General features: G+C 42.4%; 1 protein-coding gene and 1 long non-coding RNA gene across 9 annotated transcripts in view; one reads left to right on the forward strand and one right to left on the reverse strand.

Moving 5' to 3' along the window:
* The window catches only part of Astn2 (astrotactin 2), an 854,736-nt gene that overhangs the window by 211,210 nt on the left and 620,324 nt on the right, over positions 1 to 23,202 (reverse strand). For all 8 annotated transcript variants that reach the window (XM_090330513.1, XM_090330512.1, XM_090330508.1 and 5 more), the window contains one exon: positions 20,013 to 20,192. In XM_090330513.1, coding sequence (XP_090186639.1) covers positions 20,013 to 20,192 — 180 coding nt within the window. The remainder of the gene's footprint in view (positions 1 to 20,012; positions 20,193 to 23,202) is intronic.
* The window catches only part of LOC150065839 (uncharacterized), an 88,094-nt gene that overhangs the window by 12,704 nt on the left and 52,188 nt on the right, over positions 1 to 23,202 (forward strand). The window lies entirely within an intron of this gene.

Genomic DNA, 23,202 nt, shown 5'->3' on the forward strand with positions numbered 1-23,202 from the left:
GTGGTGATTGTAAACCAAAGAGTCACTTCCTTTCACAGAAAGAAGATCTCTTAACTAAGCCACCCACAGTTATTCTTTGGTGACAGTTTCAGGGTTGTTTGTTATCCCCTTTCAGATCTATTCGTTGTGATCACCACTATAGAATAGGTAAAGAGGTAACTAAAGTAATGGTGAAGTAGTTTGTCATTTGCATATCATCTGAAGAAAGCTCTGCGTTCTGATTATGAAACTCTACCTGATATTGGAAGATTGTGTAATTGAGAGGAAATTGACCCAATTAAAACAGCATCACAAAGGACTCCAGAAGTTATTAGGGGTTTTTATCTGTCTTTGCTGTCAGTAGGGGCCCTGTGAAGGCAGTCACAGCAACCAAGGCCCTTGTCAAGTGGTTTGAGGTAGAGAAATGGATATGATGATGTGGCTTGGCTTGCGATAAACAAGGCCAGGCTCCTCTAGCTGCTTGTGCTTTGGATAACAGATGCTATCACTGATGGGCCCTCAACATTTAGATCTGTTTATAAACCGTAGCCAAGTAAACTGGGTATCTGCAGACTTACAGTGTGGTCTGTATGGTTTGTTGTTCGTTATCTTTAAATGTATGTATTTTAAGCTCTATTAGCACAGTCAGTTTTCAACTGTTTGCCAGGCTGGCTGACTGTATTACAAATTCTGGCTCCAAGAAGTGACTATTCAATGATCCCACAATGGCTAAGTTCTTGTTTTATAAAGCAGCAGTTCCCTTCCCTGAATTAAGTCTTATATGCAAATCTGTCATGTAAAATAGATCAAAGAGCAACCACTTTGAAACATGTTGGGGGCAGGGGTTCGCCTCACTACCCTTCCTATTCTACCATTTGTAAGTCTGTAGAATACTTTCTGAAAATCATGCAGCTATTGTTTTGCTAACATCCCAGCTCTGTCTTACTGCCCTGAACAAGCATGTCACTTCATTTTCTCTTCTAGAAATTGTTAACAATGCCTTCTGGAAGGGTTTGAGAAAACATGTGAAAATACCTGGTTTAGTTCGTGGGATGCTCAGTAAATCATGTCTATTATTAACTTCTTTTTATTGAGTTATACAAAACTTTACCTGGTGGTAAAACTTCCCCAAGGAGTACTTTCCCTCTTGCCTACCTTCTTGATGAAGCACTTTTCTTTTTGACGACACCTTTCTTAGGCATTTCTTCCCCTTAGACACAGGTCTCTAAATACATCTCTTCATCTGTTCCTTTCTTCCGCCTAGCTATTTCAGGTTTCTAGTATTTATAAGTCACTATGCTACCTATACAGCTGAGCTTTATTAAGGAATAGTCATCTATACGAACACGGAACGTAGTGTCTAATGTCAAGTACATCTCTTATTTAATCCTAGACTTGATGGTGACTCCAGTCATCCTGAGGCTTACATTGGACAAAAAGAGGTTCTGAGACAAATCCTTTTAGAGATGTCTGAGAAAAGCTAGTGGCAAATGAGTTACATCCCTGCTTTCCCCTCCCTCCCATGTCGATTCGAGGAACTGTAGAAAACTTAACATAGTGAGGCACTGATTTGTTCCATTTTTATTGAGCACCTATTATCAAAGAGGCACTCAGCTAGTAAAACAAAAACTTTATGAGAAATGATGTTAGTGGCCTTGCTTTTTCAAATCAGTTATTCTATGTACTTGTCTGAGTGAAATCTAGAGGTTATCTGTCAGTTCTGTCAGTGACTGAGATTCACTGCCAATGCACAGTTCCGTCTGCAGGAGGGTTTGCTACTCTTTCAATCAGTAGACTTAACCAGACTTGAGTTTAAAAATAATTCTGTGGGTGAGACGTGAGCACGTGATACTTAAGTAGTTGTATGTTTTGTTTTATACCAATTAACAGCCTTTCTTCCCTCCTCACCCCCCGCTCAACCTCCTAGCCTTCTAGTCCTGGGGCTTGAACTCAGGGCCTGGGCACTCTCCTTGAGCCTGTCTGTGATAAAGGCTAGTGCTCTACCACTTGAGCCACCGCACCACTTTCGGCTTTTTCTGTGTATGTGGTAGTGAGGAATTGAACCTGGGACTTCATGTGTGCGGGGCTAACATTTTACCACTAGGCCACGCTCCTGGCCCCCCTAACAGCCTTTTTAAAGCAAAGTGCTCCCTGGGCTCTGTAGATAGGGAGATGGAAGGCCTAGCCTGATATGAGACTCTGGCCTTACATCTGACTAGGGTACTGATTTGCACTCAGGATATGCAATCAGCCTCCCAAGGGCTCTCACTGAAAATTACAGAGACGAAACAGCAGATGCCTGTGTGAACTTCATAACCGGGGCGTCGGTAGGGTAGAAGCTATTTAGCAAAATGCTCAGGTCGCATACCTCTGGCTTCCCCTTGTCGATATCATTAATATTCATGGCACCCTCTCAGTGGTGAAGTTCGTGGGGAGTTCTGGGACTGACAGTATATTCTAGTGCGAACCTCACTGGACTCGAGTCAGTTGTGTCTCAGTCACAGCTCTTCCTCTTAACTTTCTAATGGTGTGACTTCAGGTGATTATCTTTCCTCGGCACATCAGTTTTTCTAGATGTAAAAGAAGGAAGTCGAACCAGATCCATAAAACTTATAGCTCCATGGTTTTCATTTTTTTCTTTTTGTACTAGTATTGGGGCTTGAACTCAGATCCTGGTAGTATTCTCTGAACCTTTTTTGCTTTAGGCTGGCATTCTATCACTTGATCCACTTCTGCTTCCAGCTTTGTTGATGGTTTGGTGGAAATCAGAGTCTCATGGACTGTTTTTGAACCTTGATTATCAGATCCCCAGCCTCCTGAGTAGCTAGGATTATATGCGTGAGCCATTACTAGGCTAACTCTATTGTTTACATTAATATTTTAAAGCAAAATATAGTTGAGATTTTCCTCATTTTTTTTTTTACACGAGACTTGTTACTATCTAATTGTATGTGCATTTGAGAGGTAGGGAGAAAGTCCTGTACTCAGGAATTGGCTCACGTTAGTCCAGTGACTTCTCTGCTCCAGCTAATATGACCTTATCTTAGCAGTTGTTACCCTGCTGCACCTATTTTCTTATCTGGTAAAAGGAGATGGCAGTTTACATCATAAAAGGCAGTGGTTGTGAAGATCATGAAAAGATATTAATGGTGTTGGTATATGGAGAAGTACCTAATTAAGAAACTGTGACTCTGATACACTATCCTCAGGTACTGGTGATTTCCCACCTGTTCTCATGATGCACTAGCACTTTGCAGCACTGCCTAGCTTCTTAATTAAAAAGCTTATTGGAGGAAAAGTGAGATCTCCAGAGGGAAGCAAAACTCATTCACTGTGATGTACCCTGTGGGGAAAGCGACACCTAAGTTCTAAAGCCTAATTATTTGATTAAGGCAATCAAGATATCATCTTGACTTTTTGAGAGTTAAGTGAAATTTGAATTTCAAAACGATTATACATACATATATATATTTAATTGAATGTGGAAATAATATATAGAGGTAAAAACATTTAACTTAGAAACATGCATGTTTATCTTAAAGATGACTAGCCTAAAAGGCTTTTGTTCCCCTTCCAAGCAGCCTACATTAGTTTAAGTAACTATAAAAATAAGCCTTAATAACACAATGATCCTGTTCCACGTTCTTTGGTGAAGAAATGTAGGTGTAAAACATTTAGCAATCTAGAAACCACCCTGGAAACATTTTTGTGGAAGAACAAGTATGGAAAATGATTTGCTAAGTCACCAATATCCTGACCAAAAACACGGAATGGTCTGTGTTATGTCAAATATATGTTTTTCCTATATAAGTAAGTACTTGGTTTTTCCTTCTGGCAATTTATCCAGTCTGCCAAGTTAAAATGGTAATAATGTGGGCTGAGAGTTTAGCCTAGTAGTAAAGTGCTTGCCTAGCATGCACGAAGACGCGGGTTTGATGGTAGATAGATAAAAGCCAGAAATGGTGCTGTGGCTCAAGTGGTAGAGCCCTAGCCTTCAGAAAAATCCAGGAACAGTGCTCAGGCCCTGAGCTGACAAAACAAAACAAAACACGGTAATAATGTTACATATTTTCACAGAATAATGAGGTCTGAGGTTCTATGTATCTACTTGTTTGTTAAACACATATAGGACATCTACGGTTTACTAACATTCATAATACTTATATGATTAATGGATGCCACGTTAAGTCAGTTACCAAGATAAACAAATTATACACATGGTTTGAAGAAGTAAGAAAGGGCACATTATAGAAATAGAGTTCCAAGTGTTTGCGCAAAGACTATTTTAGGTTGAGAGAATCTAATTGTTAAAGGATCTTGAAAGTATGGAAAATATCATAAGCAAACATGTAACATTGAACACCAGAATGAGAAATTGAAACCAGCAAGTTAAAGTCATACTGGCGTGAGGAAACTAAGTCTAAAGTCTAAAGAGGTCCATTGTTCATGTCCAGTCGGTAATAATTCCTGCCCTAGATCCTGTCATTCTTACCAGTGGCCATGAGCCAGTAAGGCCTTATTCTTGGGTGGATCAGAATCTCCTTGTAGTTGACAGTATTAGGGGGCTTAAAGCATGGTTTGAAAATGTATCCTCCAATTTTTTTCTGATATATATCCCTACTTGGAATCACTGGCCTTGGCTCGTAATTAATAATCATCTGTAAGTACATTTTCCATGTAATTCTAAGCCAAATGAGTCTTAAAATATCTGCATGACTCTAGAGTAGAGTTTGACTCATTTTTGGATGTTTGCTGACAGTTTTTAAAATGTACCACAGTTGCTTTATATAAGGAACTATTTATTATAAAGAAAGGCTGGTAAGAAAGCTGAATGTTTCCATCTCTGATACCAATGGGAAGTTGAAATCAGATAAGTCACAGGCCACTCATGAGAGCCCTCAATCTCACCTTATCTCTAGACCACTATGAAGAGCCAGGCTGGTCTCCTTTACCTGCTTGGGATTCCATACTGCTCTTCCTACGAGGCTTCATTAAGGGAGTAGTCATGAATCTATCTGGACCAAATTCTAGGTGGTGAGCCTTAACTCTGAGATGTCTACAGCAATTAATGGAAAGCAGGGAATCCACGAGATCCACCATCACTAAAGAGTGCTTTTTTCTTTGTCTTGCTTTAGCTAGCTAACTGGCTCTGTTTGGCTAGTCTGTTTTGGTTTTTATTTGCTGACCAGCTTGTGCCTTGGACTATGTCATTTGCTAAACCCTACCAGTTATTATAGGGAATACTCAGCTACACTGTTTTAATAATTGGCATTATCAAAGATGGAAGAAAGGGAACCCCAATTATGTCTTTGTCCTGTCCTGTAGTTGGATCGTGTAAAGATTCCAAAGTAAGTTATGATTGATATTAGGATCAGAATGACACTTAACCCTGTGACTTTAAGTCTTGTCCCAACCAGGAATTACCCCCATGGTCTAGAACTTTCATGGGAAACCCTGATACCCAGTGCAACACATGAGCCTCTTGGTTCCTTGTGTGGTGGAAGACTGTGGAATGCTCTAGTCCACTCTGGTAAAAGCAAGATGGGTCAGAAAGACTTCAAAGATGCCCTGGACACTGTTACCATTTATGCCCCTGTGGTTAAGGAAATATTCTGAACCTCAGAGAGAAATGCATTCATAGTACCCCATGGCATAGCCAAGGGATTCAATCTGCCCAGAGTTCTGAAACCCTATAAAGCAACTGTGTTTATGAGATAGGGACTCCCTGATCCCATGATACAGAAAAAAGGAAACATACATATGAACAGAATAATAAGGACTCACCCTCCTACGCCAAACTGTATGTAGTTATAAGAAAAAGCAAAACTTCAATAGGGAGGGACAAAGCAAAACCAAAAAAATTAAAAGTTGATACTGTGACCAAATTGGAAATCCAATATTTACTAAAGAAATCTTATCTAGCAACAACAAAACATGATAAAAAAAGTTGCTAATTGGCTCTTGGGCCTCTACAGCTTGAGTTCTGAGTTAACTTTTTTTGGGGGGTGGGGAAGGGTCATGAGGCTTGGACTCTGGAACTGGGCACTGTCCCTGAGCTCTTCTCAAGGCTACCACCCTACCCCAGGGCCTGGGCATTGTCCCTGAGCTCTTAATTTCAAGGCTACAGCCCTACTCTTGAGCCACAGCCCCACTTTCCATTTTCTAGTGATTAATTGGAGATAAGAGTCTCATGGTGGGCCTGGAGTTTGGCCTAGTGGTAGAGTGCTTGCCTAGCATGCACGAAGACCTGGGTTCGATTCCTTGGTACCACATACTTAGAAAAAGCCAGAAGTGGTGCTGAGGCTCAAGTGGTAGAGCTCTAGCCTTGAGAAAAATCCAAGGACAGTGCTCAGGCCCTGAGCTTAAGCCCAGGACTGGCAAAAAAAAAAAAAAAAAAAAGAATCTCATGGCTTTATAGTGCTCTGGCTGGCTTTGAACTTCAATTCTCAGATCTCAGCCTCCTGAGTAGCTAGGAGCCACTGTGCCCCATTGAGTTAACTTTTTAACATCTACCAATTATCAATTTTTTTGTGGTCTTAGTACTAGGGCTCAAGTTAAAGAGTTTCACAAAGGAATTTTAAACAATTTAAAACAAGGTGTCTCTATCACCTTAGGGTAACTACTGAGGACATTTAAAACATTGAAAATGGATGAATAGTATGTCTCATCCTAAGCATCAGAACTATTGCCTGACTTTCCCATCAGATAGCACCCATTATTCTATAATATGCCTTAGTGGCTATGGGCACTTAGACACAATGAGTAATAAATTAAGATTGAATTAAGTCTTTTGTTCTTAACAGTTGTCTTACCAAAATGGGACTGCATGGACCTTCCCATCCCCCATTAGTTAAAATAGCTAATATGGCCCCTCATAAATTAATACCAGGCCTTGGGGCTTGAAATTCTTATACCAGACCCACTTAGAGAAGTTATTATCCCCCTAGCTTCACCCTTTTAATGGCTCAATTTAGCCTGTTCTTAAAAACTAGAAATAAGGAATAGTACCTCACAGTGGGATTGCTGGAATCTTAAGGTTGATCTTCTTACCTATGAAGCCATTTCAGTTGTTATTGAAACCTCTGAGCATTCAACCAATGACTAGTAAATACTTATGCAGCCATAGGCCTGGTTAAACATGTTCACTTCCTGTTCTTACAGATTATCAGCCCGTTTGCCACCCTTTTCAAAGGGCTGCAGTACCACATTACTCAGCACAGTTGGTGCTGACTGAAAACCTTGCTCACCTAACACTTTTTCTAAGAACTCAATAAGGACATCACACCGGTCACCCGCCCCCATTAAGGAGATTCACTTACCACACTCGCTGAGGACAGAGAAACATTCACGAAAGAGCTCATGAAAAGGGATGGACCAAGCAGGTATGGTACATGCATGTACATCCCAGTACTCAGAAGACTAAGGCAGGAGGATCATGGATTTGTGGCCAGTCTAGATTAAAAAGTGAGTTCCGCCCAAGGCTGGTCTACATCTCAAGACTTTGTAGCAATCAACAAATCACAACAAAAAAGTATAGCATCGCACAATCCATAATACATGCACTGGAGTAAATGCCTGGAAGTGATTTGGCTTCACCTTATTCCATCCCTACATTTTCAAAAAATGTCAGTGTCACAAAACTCATTATTTTAAGTTTTACTTAAGCTCATTTATACTGTTACAAGTTGGCCTACAGTAAAAAAGACACATAAACTGGCCTTCACCTTGGTTGGGCTTCCCATGCACCAGAAGGTTCTAGAAGTTACAATATGGTCTTACAACAAAAAGTCTTCAGTTCCTTCCATAAGTCTGAGGAACTATACCTGGTGGCCATAGGCCATAGGCTTGATGTCACAGGCTCTCAATCTGTGACCCTCTATAATCAGTTGCCAACTATGCCTTAGACTATAGAAACAGCACCCTGAAAATCTAGCATGGCCACTGAGCTATACCACATAGCTGTACCTGGCCCATGGCATCTGTGCTTGTGGGAATCCTAGGTTCCTACAGGAAGGACCAGTACAGGACATCTGAGTGTCCTGCGTGTATGGATGGCGTGTATACTGGTTGTGTGATTGCTTAGGATTGGGTAAAGACACAGGATTCTGAATGTTTGACTTTCTGCAGAAATCCTGTCACAGAAACAGGATGCCTGCCTGTGTGTACTTACCCCACTGCCTCTTAATGTGTTAATAGCCCCTGGGAACATGGCTTTTGATCTGTCACTAAAACCGCCCCTAGCAAACATGTGCTATCTAACCCCTTTATATCACAGAGTAACCCTCCTCAATGTTAGCCCCAGATGCCTCAGTATTAATAACATTCGCCCTCTTTCTCAAACATGATGGACATAAGGGGTTTGACTGAGTTAACAGCAAAGGGAATTTCTCGATGCTGTCAGCACCAGATGTGATGGAACTTTCACTCAACTAACACAGTGGCTTTTCCATTACCTCTCTCACCAAAGCTAGAACGAGCTCTATGCCAGCAGAGCATCTAGTTTTCTGATATATCGCAGCCTCTAACACAGTAACTTAGTGGGCACTTGATGGGTTTTTGAATAATACTGGGGTAGAGGTGTCAGGGATACATACATATATATGTATATACGTGTATGTGTATAGACATGAGCTAATGCTTTGGTTCAAAATTAGTACCAACAAGTTATGTCACCTTCTACTCTTCCTACCAGCATCCTTCTTACAACAGAAAGGGTAACTACAACAGAAAAATGGGCTATAGTGAGAAGGTGGAGGCAAATGGTTCCCTCTGCTTTGTTTCATTTTAAAGAATCCTCTGAACTATGAAAGAACTGGTCATGCTTGTAATCTGGGTAATCACTTGAAGGGTAGAGAGGTTTATGGAGGATTATGGTTCAAACCTGCCTGGGTGGATGAGGACTTTGGCAAGATCCCATCTCAACCAAGAAAAGCTAAGTATAGTGACATAGACCTATCGTTCTAGTTACTCAGGAAGCATAAACAGGAGAATAGAGGATCATGGACCAGGCTGGCCTGTGCATAAATGTGAGATCTTATTCCAAAAATAATTAGAAACAAACAAAAATGAAACCTGACTAGGCATGGCTCAGGTGATAAAGGGTAAAATACCAGCCTACCAAACGGGAGGGCCAGAGTTGAAACCCCAAGGCTGTCAAAAAATTGATTGAAATATAGGAGGGATGCACCATTGGAGAGCGAGGGAATAGAAGACACTGCATGAACTGAAATGTACCCCCCATCTGGCTCATGTATCCCCTGTGAACATCACCTGTATAATAAAAACCAATCATAAAAAATAAATTCATGGGTTTTTTGAGGGTAGGAGGGAGGAGATTGCCCATCTTAGAGCTTGAATTCAGGGCCTGGACACTGTTTTTGATCCTTTTTGTGCTCGAGGCTAGTGCTCTACCATTTGTGCCACAGAGCCACTTCCAGTTTCTTTCTGAGTAGTTTGTAGGAGATAAGAGTCTCACAGACTCTGGGCAGGGGCCCAGGATGGCTTCAAATGTGATCTCGGCCTCCTGAGTAGCTAGGATTATAAGTGTGAGCCATAGGTGCCCAGCTAAGCAATTACTTCTTATTCTGATTTCAAGCTACATAACCATCAGTCAATCACAGGATATTCTAGTGCCTTTGGAACTGTGTGAGGTCAAAATACTTTTCCAACTAGCCCTTGGTACTTGCCAAACAAGCTCATCATTTTAATTTCATCTGCATTTGGAGATTTGATCCTTCCTCTTTGTGACATTTCCCAGCCAGACAGGGCTAACCCATGGTCACATCCTTTCCCACTGGCTCAGAATGTCCTTCCACACAGTGCTCTAGGAAAACACTGCCATTCCATCATCATTGTACAAGCAGAACCGTAGGCCTGACTAGATGAGTTTTCAGTGGTGCCTGTAGCTCTGCCTTTTGGGGGTTTGACTTTATGTGCTAATGATGCCCCTTAAACTAGGAGTTGGAAGGAGCCTACGCAGAGGGTACTGGTGAGTAAAGAGAGTCTTTTCACACCTATCCAAGCTGAGATCTAAACTCTCTGTCTTGGCTTTCTTCACTTCTTTCAACTGTGTTAAGAGGCACAGAACAAGAGAGCAAACGGTTCCCTTGGGTTTGATGCCAACATCTAAAGAGCTCTCTGAAGTTGCTGCGGTACAGTTGGATGTGCACTGACTTTGTGATTAAAGCAGCTTGGGTTCAAATCCCTGCTCTGCCAAGTTCCCTGGTGTGAACTCCGATAAGTTACATCACTCTTCTGAGCCTTAGTTTCCTCAAGCATGAAAAATGCACATAACACCGCCTACCTGACAGACTTGTTGTGAGGAGCAAATTGGAAGAAATAATGTATGTGAAAGTGCTTTGTGAGATGCGCTCACCAAGCACATATGAAGGATTATTATTCTTGATACACTCCAATAGGAAGAAGACTAGGGTGTTCTGTTCCAGATGGCCTCCATCTAAACCAGGGAACAAAGGCTTTTTGTTTTGATAATTTCATCTTGTGGAAATGGCAATCTCATAGGCCTGTTTGTGTTTAATGAACCACATCCTGTATGGTAGTTTTTTTTTTTTTTTGCATGGTTCTGAGAAGAAATAACTTGGCTCTCTCCTGGGCATGCTGCAGACTAGAAAGTGTCCAGATTATAGTTAACCTCTTTCAGTCTCCATGTTCTCTCTAAGCAAAAACTACTGTAGATCTAGACTCATCTTAACAATCAGCTGTCCCAAAGTCAACATATAAGGAGAAAGGAATAGTTAGCCAACTTCCACTATGATGCTGGGTCCCATTCATGTGGCTTAGAAAGGGTCTAAGCTAGGGATTGTGTTTTACTTTTTAATTGTGTGTGTGTGTGTGTGTGTGTGTGTGTGTGTGTGTGTGTGTTGCAGGTAGTGGGGCTTGAACTCAGGGCCTAGATACTGTCCCTTATCTTTTTTCCTCTCAAGACTACTGCTCTACCATTTAAACTATGGCTCTACTTTCAGCTTTTTGGTGGTTAATTGGAAACAGAGTCTCATGAATTTTCCTGCCTAGGCTAGAATTAGGAAACAGAGAAGCTAAGTTTATAGGATTCCAAAGTTAGTGCTTCCAGATTCTCCATAAAGTGCTTCTATAAATTAGTATTCTTCACCCTTCCTAAAGTCACAGGGATTTGAACTTAGCTCAAGGACGGTGTTCTGCCACTTGAGACATACCTCCATGTCCATTTTTTTCTGGTTAATTGGAGATAATCTCATGAGCTTCTGACCAGGGTGGCTTTTGAATAGTGATCTTCAGTCTCCTGATTAGTTAGGATTATAGGTGTGAGCCACCAGCAACCCTGCTAGCCCCAAGAGTTTCAATCTAGGGAACAATATAAACGGATCTTCATTACAGAAATAGTCTGTGATCATTAGACTAAGCCATAGAGTCCAGGTATTTAGTCAATTCATTCTGAATGTGTCTGTGAGGGTGATTTTTGAATGAGATTAATATGTAAATTACTGTGCTGAGTAGATTTCCCTCCTTAAAGGGAGACAGTATTATCCTGGAAATTGAAGTCTAAATAGAAATAATTATGTGACCCTCCCTGAGGAAGACTTTTCCTCCTTCTTGGCTGTCTTCAGCTAGGATACTGGCCTTTTCCCATTATGACAGTTCAGTGAAACATGAGTTCTTGGATCTCAGACTTCAGCTTTCAGACTGGCATAGACATCACTGGCACTCAGGCCTTTCCACACTCAAAACTGAAATGACCCATTGGTGGCTCTGATTTTCAATTTGCCAGCTTACATAGAATTTCATACCTTCTGAAACCAGATCTAACTGGGGCCATCTTGACCATGTGGTGGATAAGGAATTGGGTTTAACTGACATCATCTTTTCTTCATAGTAAAGGAAGGTGAAGGCCCCACTCCTAGGTGATGGGTGTGCCTGTATTCCAAGAGGCAGGAGTGGGGAGTTGGACAATAGGTTACTATGCCTGCCAATCTTGGGTCATGAACTCTCAAGCTCCCTTTCCAGTAAAGACTCCCAATTCAACATCTCAAAATCTGGCTTTTCTGTTTCTCACTATAGAGGTACCTTTCAACACCGTGTATCTCAAATTTCTTTCTTTCTTTCTATCTATCTATCTATCTATACATATATATGTATATATACATACACACACACACACATATATATATATATATATATATACATATAGTATCTATTTGCCCATCACTATATATGTATGTTCATCCTGTTCTATTTCTCTGGAGGACTGTGTTGAATACACATTTGCTAGGCTGCTATGTGATTTAGATTAATTGGAGCAAAGAAGTGGCTGCAGGTCGACCCAAGTAGGAGGCAAAAGCTGGAGCCTGGACAAGCTATGATGGTGGCTTGGGATGTGATGGCAGCAGTGAAATAGGAATAGCAATTTCAAGAGCTTTTTGGGCATTCAAATTAATCAGACTAAGGATTTGGAGTGGTGTGAGTAAGAGCAAGGTGAGAAGACTGTCTAGAGTTCTGGCTCTTCCTCTAAACAAGAAACTGGTGAATTCATTGAGGCCGGGAGTTTGGCCTAGTGGTAGAGTGCTTGCCTAGCATGCACGAAGACTGGAGTTTGATTCCTCAGTACCACATACATAGGAGAAGCCGTAAGTGATGCTTGACTCAAATGGTAGAGCTCTGGCCATGAAAAAGCCCAAGGACAGTGCTCAGGCCCTGAGTTCAAGCCCCAGGACTGGCAAAAAAAGGGGGGTGAATTCATTTAAACACTGGGAGAGCACTGGCTTATGTATGGTAGAGTTTGGGCCAGCAGGGGAGCTAACAGCACCAGAAATATTAGATGAAAGCACTTAGAATTGGAGGTACCAAGTGGGAGGCCTCAGTACAGGATCAGCAACAGAGAATATGATAGCTTTGCACCACAGAGGCCCATAGGACAGGCTTTGATGGGAGAGAGAGAGAGGGGGGGGGGGAGGGAGAGAGAGAAGCTAGGAAGGGCAAAGGAAAAGGCAAAGGGAAAGGAAAAGAAAGACCTGCTCCCTTGGAAGCAAGCACAGAAAGTGCCTGGAGTCTACATAGCAGTAGATTGTGTCAAAGGAGTCTGCTATGTAAAAGGTCAAGCAAGATGGGATGTGAAAACTGGCCCCAGGTTATGCGATCACTCGGGAAGTACACCAGCACCCTGCAGGTCTCAGATCCCCAGAAACAAGTCCTTTCATGTCTGGTTTCTGTCTTTGAAGCAAGTTCCCCCAGGAAACAGGAAGCTCTAGAGAGTTCTGTGGCTATATCCACCCCTGGGCCACACCTGTCAGCTCAAGAGGAGGTGACATTTAACTCCATCTTTCTCTTCTTCTCTGCCTGCATCTCCCAGCACCAATCCCTGATCTGCCTCCCAAACAGCCAAAAACTCCTGCAGAAAGTAGTCCAGGAATGTTTCAGCTGACATTCAAAAGTACATTGTAATTCAAATGGAAATGCAAAAACGCATTCCCTTGGACAGTCTTGGCAAATTATAATAGAGATAAAATACCTTAAAAAAGTGGAGATAGGCACTTATCTGTGGGGACATCTCTATCCTGTGGATTCTCCTAATCAGAACTCAGGAACAGTGTAAGATTCAGATGAAAAATGTCCTTCCCCTGGGTCACAGATGCTGGGGAAAATAATGCACACTCAAAAAAGGGCATGGTCATCATATAAGTTCTTTTGCTTCTAGAATCTCTTCTCCATTTCTCTTTTGGAGTTTTGGTGGAGTGTCATTTTTCAGTCTCTTTGTCTTTCTTCTCCTCTGTTTTTCCCTCATCAGTGTGTGTGTGTGTGTGTGTGTGTGTGTGTGTGTGTGCATTTACACAGAGAATGAACTGTCACTTCATATATACAAACCTCTCACCTTCTAGGGTCACTATCCTAGGTCTCTCTCCAAGAAATAAAAGGCAGCTGAAAATGAGGAAACCTACCAAACTGGTAATTCACGTATCCATCTCTACCCTCCCTAAGTAAAAAATGACAGGGGATGATAAAAGACATAAAACCTCTTTCAATACCTCTCTATTCCAACTCTACCATTCTCCCTCCACTGGTTCTATAATTGAAGCTCAATTTATGTGGCCCCTCTACCTTGGGCCAGTGTCTACCCCATTCTTGGTCCTGGTCAGCTAACAATGAATGGAAATAGCATTTAAATTCCTCCTGTAACACACACACACACACACACACACACACACACACACACACACACACACACAACCCTGAGAACATTGTGATCCCGATGGATGGGATGGGGCAGCCATGGATAAAGGGAATGGGTTGGATGCAGGTAAAAATCAGGTGTACCACCATACTAACTAGGTCCATCCATTGATTTACTTTCTTATTCAGTGTACAAAATGACCCTGGCATTTTTGTTCGTTTGTTTGTTTGTCATGGGGCTTGGACTCTGGGCCTGAGTGCTGTCCCTGAGCTCTTCAACTCTAGGCTACCTCCCTACCCTATGGCCTGGGTGTTGTCCCTGAGCTCTACAACTCAAGGCTACCCCTTGAGCACAGTGCCACTTTCAGTTTTCTAGTGGTTAAGGGATAAGAGTCTTTAGCAGGTGAGGTGGCTCTCACCTGTAATCCCAGCTCCACAGCTGGCTGAGATCTGAGGATCAAGATTCAAAGCCAGCCGGGCATAAAAGGACCTTGGACTTTTATCTCCAGTTAACCTCTAGGGAAGTGGGACTTGGCTTAAGGGTAGGGTGGTAGCCTTTAGATGAAGAGCTCTGGGACAACTCTCAGGCCCAGGGTTTGGGTGGTAGCCTTGACTTGAAGAGCTCAAGGACAGCACCCAGGCGGAGTTCAAGCCCCATGACCAAAAAACAAAACAAAACAAAACAAAAAAAAAACCCAAAACAACAACAACAAAAAACAAAGAGGTAAGAGTCTCTTGGACTGGCTTTGAGCCAGGATCCTCAGAAGTCAGCCTCCTGAGTAGCTAGGATTACAGGCGTGAGCCACTAGGCCAGGCAACCGTGGCATGTTTTTTTTTTTAATATCAATTTCCCCCAAGATCATATAACAGGCAAAAGGTACAGCTGGGATTTTTAACTGGGGTCCATTTGATTGCAAGACTAGAGCTTTACCTTTAAATGAGGAAGTCTTTTCTGAAGGTATCCGGAGGAATAGGGAATAATCATGATCTAAGGCTCAATCATGAGCTAAGGATTTCAAAAAAAAAAGTAATAATTGGTAGAAAGGGCCATCATTGGTAGAAAGGGCCCAGCAACATACAATGTTAGTATTGTACTGGGGCAAGATGTTTAGATTGCACATGGGTATGGGGGAAGGGGTAAAGATAGAGATGATGATATAAGAGGCAACTTAAAGGATGCTTTGGCTGTGGCTTGTGAATTCACTACAAGTCCCCAAACCTTGTCCCTATGCCCTTTGATCTGACCTCTTCTCTGCTGCAGTCAACCTGTGAATCACCATGGACTCTAGGAAAGACCAGATGCACTGATAACCATCTTCTAAGAAAGCAAACTGCCCCTTAAACAAGCAATACCTTCTAAAGAAAGCACCTACTAACTACTCAGTAGGCTGAGATCCGAGGATCTTGGTTTCATACCATCCTGGACTCTTACCTCCAGTGACCAGAAAAATGGAAGTAGAGCTCTGGCTCGAAGTGGTAGAGTGCAAGCCTTGAGCAGAGAAGTTCAGGGACAACATCTTAAGTTCAAGCTTCATAAAAGAAAATAAACACCCAGAAACTCGAGAGATCACCTTATTCTTATTCTGTTCCAGTAATAAAGTAGTAACTATTTATTTCTCAGGAATTCTTACCAAGATAAAGACTGAGATAACAGTCAAGCAGGCCACACTGGTGATTTAGGACTGTTTCCATTGTGCAGAATTTTCTCATCCACTGTTCCCAGGTCCTCATAGTTAACCTAATATTAAAGTCTATATCTTTGAAGGGAGCTGAAGATGTGCTGAATTGTGGTCTCCCCATGGTTGCCATGTCATAAATCTCCTTTCTCTACCCTTCACCATCTCTATTTGCAGAGGACTATGAGTGGTTGGACCTAACTCTGGATTTCTGGACTTGGGGCCTGGGATGTAAGAACTTGGTTTCATTGGTTAAAGGAATCCAACAGGCAATGCTAATCATATTCAGACCTTGGAACTTAAGAAATGATGCCAGCACTCCAGTTGCTTCCTGAAACCCATCTTTACCCAGATTAGGAATTCAGCTGGAGTCTACCTTATTGACCTGTTTAGTGTGTCCATCCTCTTCAATGGATGGAAAATTCCCAAATTCCCATCTGGTTATAGAAAACACAACCTGTTTGCCTGGACCTTTCCTGTCATTTTAACATGTCCAGGTCCTTCTCAGGAATCAGCATGAGAAGTTAAACCCTTCTTATTCTAACTTTTAATTTTTCCTATTGCAGAGAAGAAAATCTATAGGCTAAGAACCACTGTACTCCCTTCCTGAACCTGAAACAAGCATTACAGAGTTCTTTGTCAATGATCCCAGGAACTGCCCTACAGTCTTCTGGATAAAACTCCAATGGTCAGAAGTGACACATGAAAGCTACTGGCCATAATGGTAGTAACTGAGTATCCTGCTTTGTGCTGGTCCTTTCCCAATTGCCTACTGTGGACTTAAAAAAAAAAAAAAAGAAACCCTGAAAACCTATAACCGAAATGATGAAATGGTAAGTGACGAAAGCAGATTAATAATGAACAGAGGCACAGCCTACATCTTACCAACTCAGGTGCTCCAGCACCTGCCATAAGGTATGCACGGAGAGTTCATTGTAGTGAACCAAAGAACTGATGAAGGACAAATGTGAGGGTCCCCTCCCCTTCTACCCCGGAAATGTACTTAGAACCACTTAAGCGAATGAGACAGAAAACTCTCCTGAGAAATATTCTAATTAGGCACCTTCTTCATTACATCTCCCTTGGGATCCTAGTGATTTATAGTGGCAGCCCCCATCTGAATGGTGGCCAATATTCATGCATTTAGATGCTTGTTTCCAATATCTGGGGAGGTTGGTCTAAAAGGAAGGAAACCCTGGGTTCAGCTTGAGAGTCAGACTCTTGCTCCTTCACTGAAGAATGCATGTCACAAAAGCGCCTTAAAAAAAAAAAACTGTTTTGCTAAGCTCAGGTTTTTCATTCTGCAAAAGGTATGTGAATACACATGCCTTCTTTTGTGTAGTTGACAAAAATGAGAACAAGAAGGTTGGAAGAAAGTCCATGGCTATTTTCTGCACCTTATTTGATCTATTCCCTAACCTGTTCTCTTCTGCTACTGGTCCTTTGAGTCTAGGGGAATCTGCCATCTGAGTTTCAGATTCCAATGAATTAATAGATTTGAAAGACTCCTAGGACCCTTTCACACCCATGAATTTGTCCCAAGAAGGGGGAGGAGGGCGGGAGGAGGGGATGGATTTGATTGGGACACATATTCATACATGAAAGCCTTACGATGGAAACCACTCTGTACAACTTGTGTGTGCTAATAAAAATGCAAACAAAGAATGAAAGAAAGAACAAAAAGGAAGGAAAGAACGAAGGAAAGAAGGAAGGAAAGGAAGGGAGAAAATTTGTGAGGATTATACCCAGTGGCCTCTATAGTTCATAGGTGGAAATGAAAGTTCAGGTCACACATTAGCCATTGTGGTTTTATTTCAAGCTACTTTAAAAAAATCATGTATTTACTACATGCCAGGCAATTTACCTGCATGATTTCAGCTCATTCTCCCAAAAGTGATGCAAGGAAATGACTATCCTCCATTTGAATCTGAGACTTAGAAGTTATTTGGCCTAGAGTTACTTGGCAGGGGTATGAGAAGGGGAGTCAGGATGGGAAATCACATCCGTTCAATGGCACATAACTGACACATTCCTCCATTCATACATAAGTAAATTACTTCCTTAGCATCGTTGCCAAATATAAAAAAAATAATAAAGCCAGAATGGCTGATGGACCATCTGAGGGCCAGAGAGGAAGAAATACAAAAAAAATGGTTTCTTTGACCTTCATGCATCTTAGCACCCTACTTGGAATTATGGACCATGGAATATCACTCCAAGTTTAAAGATCCATTCCAAGTTCAAGGTCACTCAAAGCTCACACAAGCTCACTCAAAAACATCTGTAGCAAATCCAGACCTTAGAGGAGTTCCCGGGGCTGTTGTGATAGTATTCTTTCTGTCCCCTTTCCCACCTTACTTATGTAACAAATTCCATCTGACATCTACATAAGGAATGAGATTTTTCTAGAATAAGGAAGTCTGAGTCCCAGAAGGAACCGAGATGATAACAGGGTAGAAGTTAGCATCAGAGTAGCATCTCAGGCACTGAAGATGGCACTAAGGAAATTAGTTCAGTAGCCACAGTGAGCGAAGGTTTTTATAAACATAACCTAATTGTATTACTTCAAACTCCTGAAGCTTATTGCCCTGCTTAATGATGTGGCACATTATTTATAGGGCAGCACAATGAGACTTCTATTGATTTAATGCACTTCCTTAAAGACTGTCATTGTCACAGCCATAAAACCAAGCTATTCCCCGACAACTCAATTATGTCTTCTGAGCCTATAAACCATCCATGCCTCAAAGCTGGGGAAGTCTGAGGTTTCAGAACCCCCAGAGGCAAAAGGGGAGGGTCCGGAGAAAACACAAGCCAAGACAGGACTCCAATCCTCAGACAAAGAGCAGCTGGTGAGAGCAGTGGAAGGTTGAAAAAGGAAAATCATGATGCTCATAGCTGCTTTCTTGAATAACAACTCCTTTGCACAATTACTTAAAGATAAATAAATAAGTAAGAGACTATGGCGAGAGTTCTGCCTTGGCCCTGACAAATGGGCTTTATACAACCAAAATTGGAAGTCCCTTCTGGCTCTCACAATCTATGCTTGATAAGTTATGACTGGTTCAATTTTGGGGGATAGGATGACTCAGTCATACAGAGAAGACGAAAGTAACCTTAATAGTCTCTTATAAGGTAAGTAATTCATATTAATAGTCCTAATTATAGTAAGAAACTCTGCAATAAAAGAGGGAAATAACATGAAGTTTTGGCAGCAGTCAGCTCTGGTTTCTAGCTCTGGCCCTGCCATGTACTAGTTGTGTAACTATGCGCAGTTGGCTTAGCATGTTTTAGACTTAGTTTCTCAAACGTGGAACAGAAGTATGAATACATAGACCTACTAACATCCACAAAAGCATGTGTGCAATACTTGTAATATTCTCAAAATGCTAGTCCATCAACTACTTCTTCCTTTAATGTGTGAAACAGACACAGACTGCTACTTAAGTGTCCACATCACAGGAAGGGAACACTGACGTAGGAAAAAAAAAAAAAACAAAACTACTTTCCTAATGGAAGACTAGTTTCCTGTACCTGTAGTGGGGCAATTCTAATTCTGATAATACCAGCCAAACTCTGGTGGCTCATGCCTGCTACCCTAGCTACTCAGGAAGCTGAGATCTGAGGATAGTGGTTTGAAACCAATTTGGGCAGGAAGTCTGTGAGACTCATATCTTCAATTAACTATCAAAAACCTGGAAGTGAAGCTATGGCTTCCATGGTAGAGTGCTAGCCTTGAGCCAAAGAAGTTCAGGGACAGAGCCCAGGCCTTGAGTTTAAATCCTATAATAAGCGCACGCACACACACACACACACATACACACACACACACACACACACACACACACACAGAAGGAGTTATAGGCTTTGTGCAGAAGAGACCAAAGCTGTCCATTAGGTATGATGTGGCTTTTCTAGTGCAGCATTAGCTCTTCGTGGCTTCTCCAAGAAGATTATCAAGGATATACCACTGTCAAGTGCTGGCCTTTGACCCTCTCCTTCTTGCTTCAAGATGGAAGAATCTTAAACACAGAGCCTACAGTAGACCTGAGATCTGTGGTCTAGGGCAAAATGTGAGGCTTCAGAAAGTACATGTACTGAAAGAATCCCGAGGGCTCATTTCTCTCTACTGTCCAGAGAGGGACAGGGAATTCGACACCTCCCCACCACTACCTCCAAAATGCACTCCGGGCTTACCTTTCTGATACTGGAGCCACAGCTGCTGTTGAACCTTCTTGCTGGGGAAGTGGATGAGGCAGGCGAGCTCCGATCCATACAGGGCCTCGGCAATGTAGTGGGAGCCATAGTGTTGAATAAAGGACAACAGCTCATCCCGACTGCTCTCTTTGGTCAGGATCTTGAGAACGTTGGTGAAACCTGGACGGGAAAGGCACATGGCATAGGTAGTCAGATTATGCATACACTGGCCAGTAGTTCATTCCTGCTGGGATTCAGTACCTGATTTTCTTTTTTTTTTGCCAGTCCTAGGCTTGAGCTCAGGGCCTGAGCACTGTCCTCGGACTTTCTCAAGGCTAGAGCTCTATCACCTGTGCCTCAGCACCACTTCCGGCTTTTTTTTTTTCTGTGTATGTGGTACCGAGGAATCGAACCCAGGTCTTCGTGCATGCTAGGCAAGCACTCTACCACTAGGCCAAACTCCCGGCCTGATTTTCTTTTTTTCCACCATAGTGGTAGTCTATTGACTACATCACTCCAAAGATGCACATCATTGATCTCTCTGGTGGATACTGAGACAGAGCAGAAGGAACTCCACAGTAGAAAAGACCTAACCTCAGCCATCTCCAAAGGGGTGACCTTAAAGTGACAATCACAAAGCCCAAAAGAGCATCCATTGACCGAGGCACTGATGTATATACCAGGCACACCACCTACTCTATCTAATTTAACCTTCGCCTAAACACTTTGTCAACAACAACCCCATCCTGCAGGTGAGCAAGTCATATAAGTGATGAGTTGAATCCTCCAGCAGGAGGTGCTGGAGTCAAAGCTCCTTGTGTTTCCACTCACAAATGTACACACCAAGTAAACGAGGGCTTGTCCACAGCTGGAGTCCTGGACCACATTCCTATCCAGGCTCACTGTGGTCTCTGGTCCCTGCTTTAGTTTCCTAGTACCCTGCCTCCCTTTCTATCTCTGCTTTTCCCCTCCTGATACAGTCATGCGTTCTCTCTCCCTAAACTGCCTCTGAGCTTTCATGCTGTTCTACTTTTTCCTCCGTCCTCTACTAAATCTTCAGCACCTAGCAAAAGGTCTGCACTACCACCCGTCAATGAACAGTTTTTTTAAATTTTTTTTGGTCCCTCACATCGAATGATTGTCTCAGAGCCTCCCAGCAATGGGGGAAGGGTTTACCAAAATCCGACTTTACTCAGCTGCTAACCAGATTCTTCCCTCCACAGTTACCAGCTCAGCATCACAAACTTCTAGGGAAGCTGGGACTGAGAAATGGATACCCCAAAACATTCTGCTTTCAACTTCAAGCTTGAGAGAATGCCTGGAGATTACTGAATGTAGGAAAGGGCTGGCTCTTTAGTTTTTTGTTTTTGGCTAGGTCCTCCAGGAGACTTTTGGTGATAACTGAGAATCTCATCCACAGTGAGACTGATGGGCATAGCAGGAAGACTAGAGACATCCACAGCCAAGACAGATAGCTCAGGCCACTTACCCCCATGCACATGCCTCCTTGAACATCCACTGTTCCCCTAAAATTGTCTTGAATCCCCCCACTTTCTAGGGTAACTAGGGTTACAGTCATGAGCCACCACCCAGCTCACATCCTCCTCTGAAAACCTGCCTGAGCTCCTTCCTGACTGCTCTTGGATGAATTCCAGAGCCCTTACATGAGCCTTCAGGCTTGCAAGATCATCTCTCTCATGAGCTTCATATACCAAGATTTCCCTTCAGCCAAACCAGTTCTCATGTTTGTCCAGAATACAACCTGTAATTCCCATCATCCTTTCTTCCTTACATATTCATCTTCCTCAATCTCCAAGTCCTACAAAGTCACCCTTCCCTAGGAAGCCTTTCAAACTTGGGGCTAGTGGGAACACCTGCATTTTGTACTTGGAGCTCTGCCACGAGGCAGGTGCAAGCCCTGCCTCAGCTGTCTCTGAATCGGTACCGGCATCCTCCCTTCCATGCCCTACCCCAATCACCTTCCCCACTCGGTTCCTGGATCACAGCAGACACAGCAGTCACTATCGCCAGCACAGCAGCCAATTCTGTGTCACATTGCAGAAAGTGAGTCTCTCCAACATCGACAATGAGCTCCAATTTGCTGACATTTGATTTACAAGGGGGCTCCGGGAACATCAGTACTGATTAACTAAAGCAGTACACCTTGTAGTTCTAATAGGGACTTCACAATTTTATTTGCAAGTGCAGGGTGAGGGGGTGGTGGGAAAACAGAAAAAGGGCTGGTAGAAATGGTAGTTGATTAGAATAACCTCTATCGCCTGTTAACTTGTGCAACTGGATAATTAATTCAGAAGTATTAATAATGCCATCGTTTCTATTAAGTAATATATGACAGTGGTTGGGACGTGCCCAGTGGATTTTTATCCAGGAAGATTTTTTTTTTAATGCAATCAAATCCCTGTTACTTTCCCTAATCTGTACTAGCTGTGAAATTTGGGCTTAGTTACTTAATCTCTCTGATCTTCAGTTTTCCTGTTTGAAATAAAAAAAAATAGGCTAAATATACTTTTCTTTTAGGATTGTTTTAAGGGACAAGCTGTGAAACATTATAAAGTACTTGACAGATAGCAGCAATAATTACTATTTAATTTCTGAGAGAGGAAAGCCCTCAAATTTCCAAACTAGGAGAGCTCTATTTTGCTGATGAACAAGCCACACTGAAGAAGTTTAAGAAGAAACAAATGAGACAGGAATGCAGGGCTAATTAGGGGCCATACAAACAAATAAGCCAGTGGCAGGATTATAAGTGAGCCCGAGCCAGAAGATCCTATGCCAGGTCTTGTCTTTCCACAGTCCTGATTTTATGCTTTCTCTCTCAGTTTTCATTTATTTATTCCAATCCTTTCGTCAAACATGATCACCAGCAGAGGCTGTGTCTGCCTTAAGTGTCTCGGGAGAGCAGAATAAACAAGCCCCAGGTGCTGTTCTCAGTGTTTATTCAGGTCAGTGGGGGAGACAGGTCAAGATGAAGTTGGGGGGGCTGGAGGCATTGCTCCGTAGGTAGAGTGCTAGCCAATGAGCGAAACAGCATAAGGAACTGGGTTTGAGCGGGGGAAAATGATAAGGGGAAACAAAAATGTCAAGATTAAGTTACAAATCAGGCACGTGTTAGTGCCTGGTTAGAGGGATCCCAGCACAGGAATTTCTTGCTTAGTTTGAAGGGGGAAAG

Source organism: Megascapheus bottae, chromosome 3, assembly GCF_031878675.1.
Source record: "Megascapheus bottae isolate mThoBot1 chromosome 3, mThoBot2.hap1, whole genome shotgun sequence".
Lineage (NCBI taxonomy): Eukaryota > Metazoa > Chordata > Mammalia > Rodentia > Geomyidae > Megascapheus > Megascapheus bottae.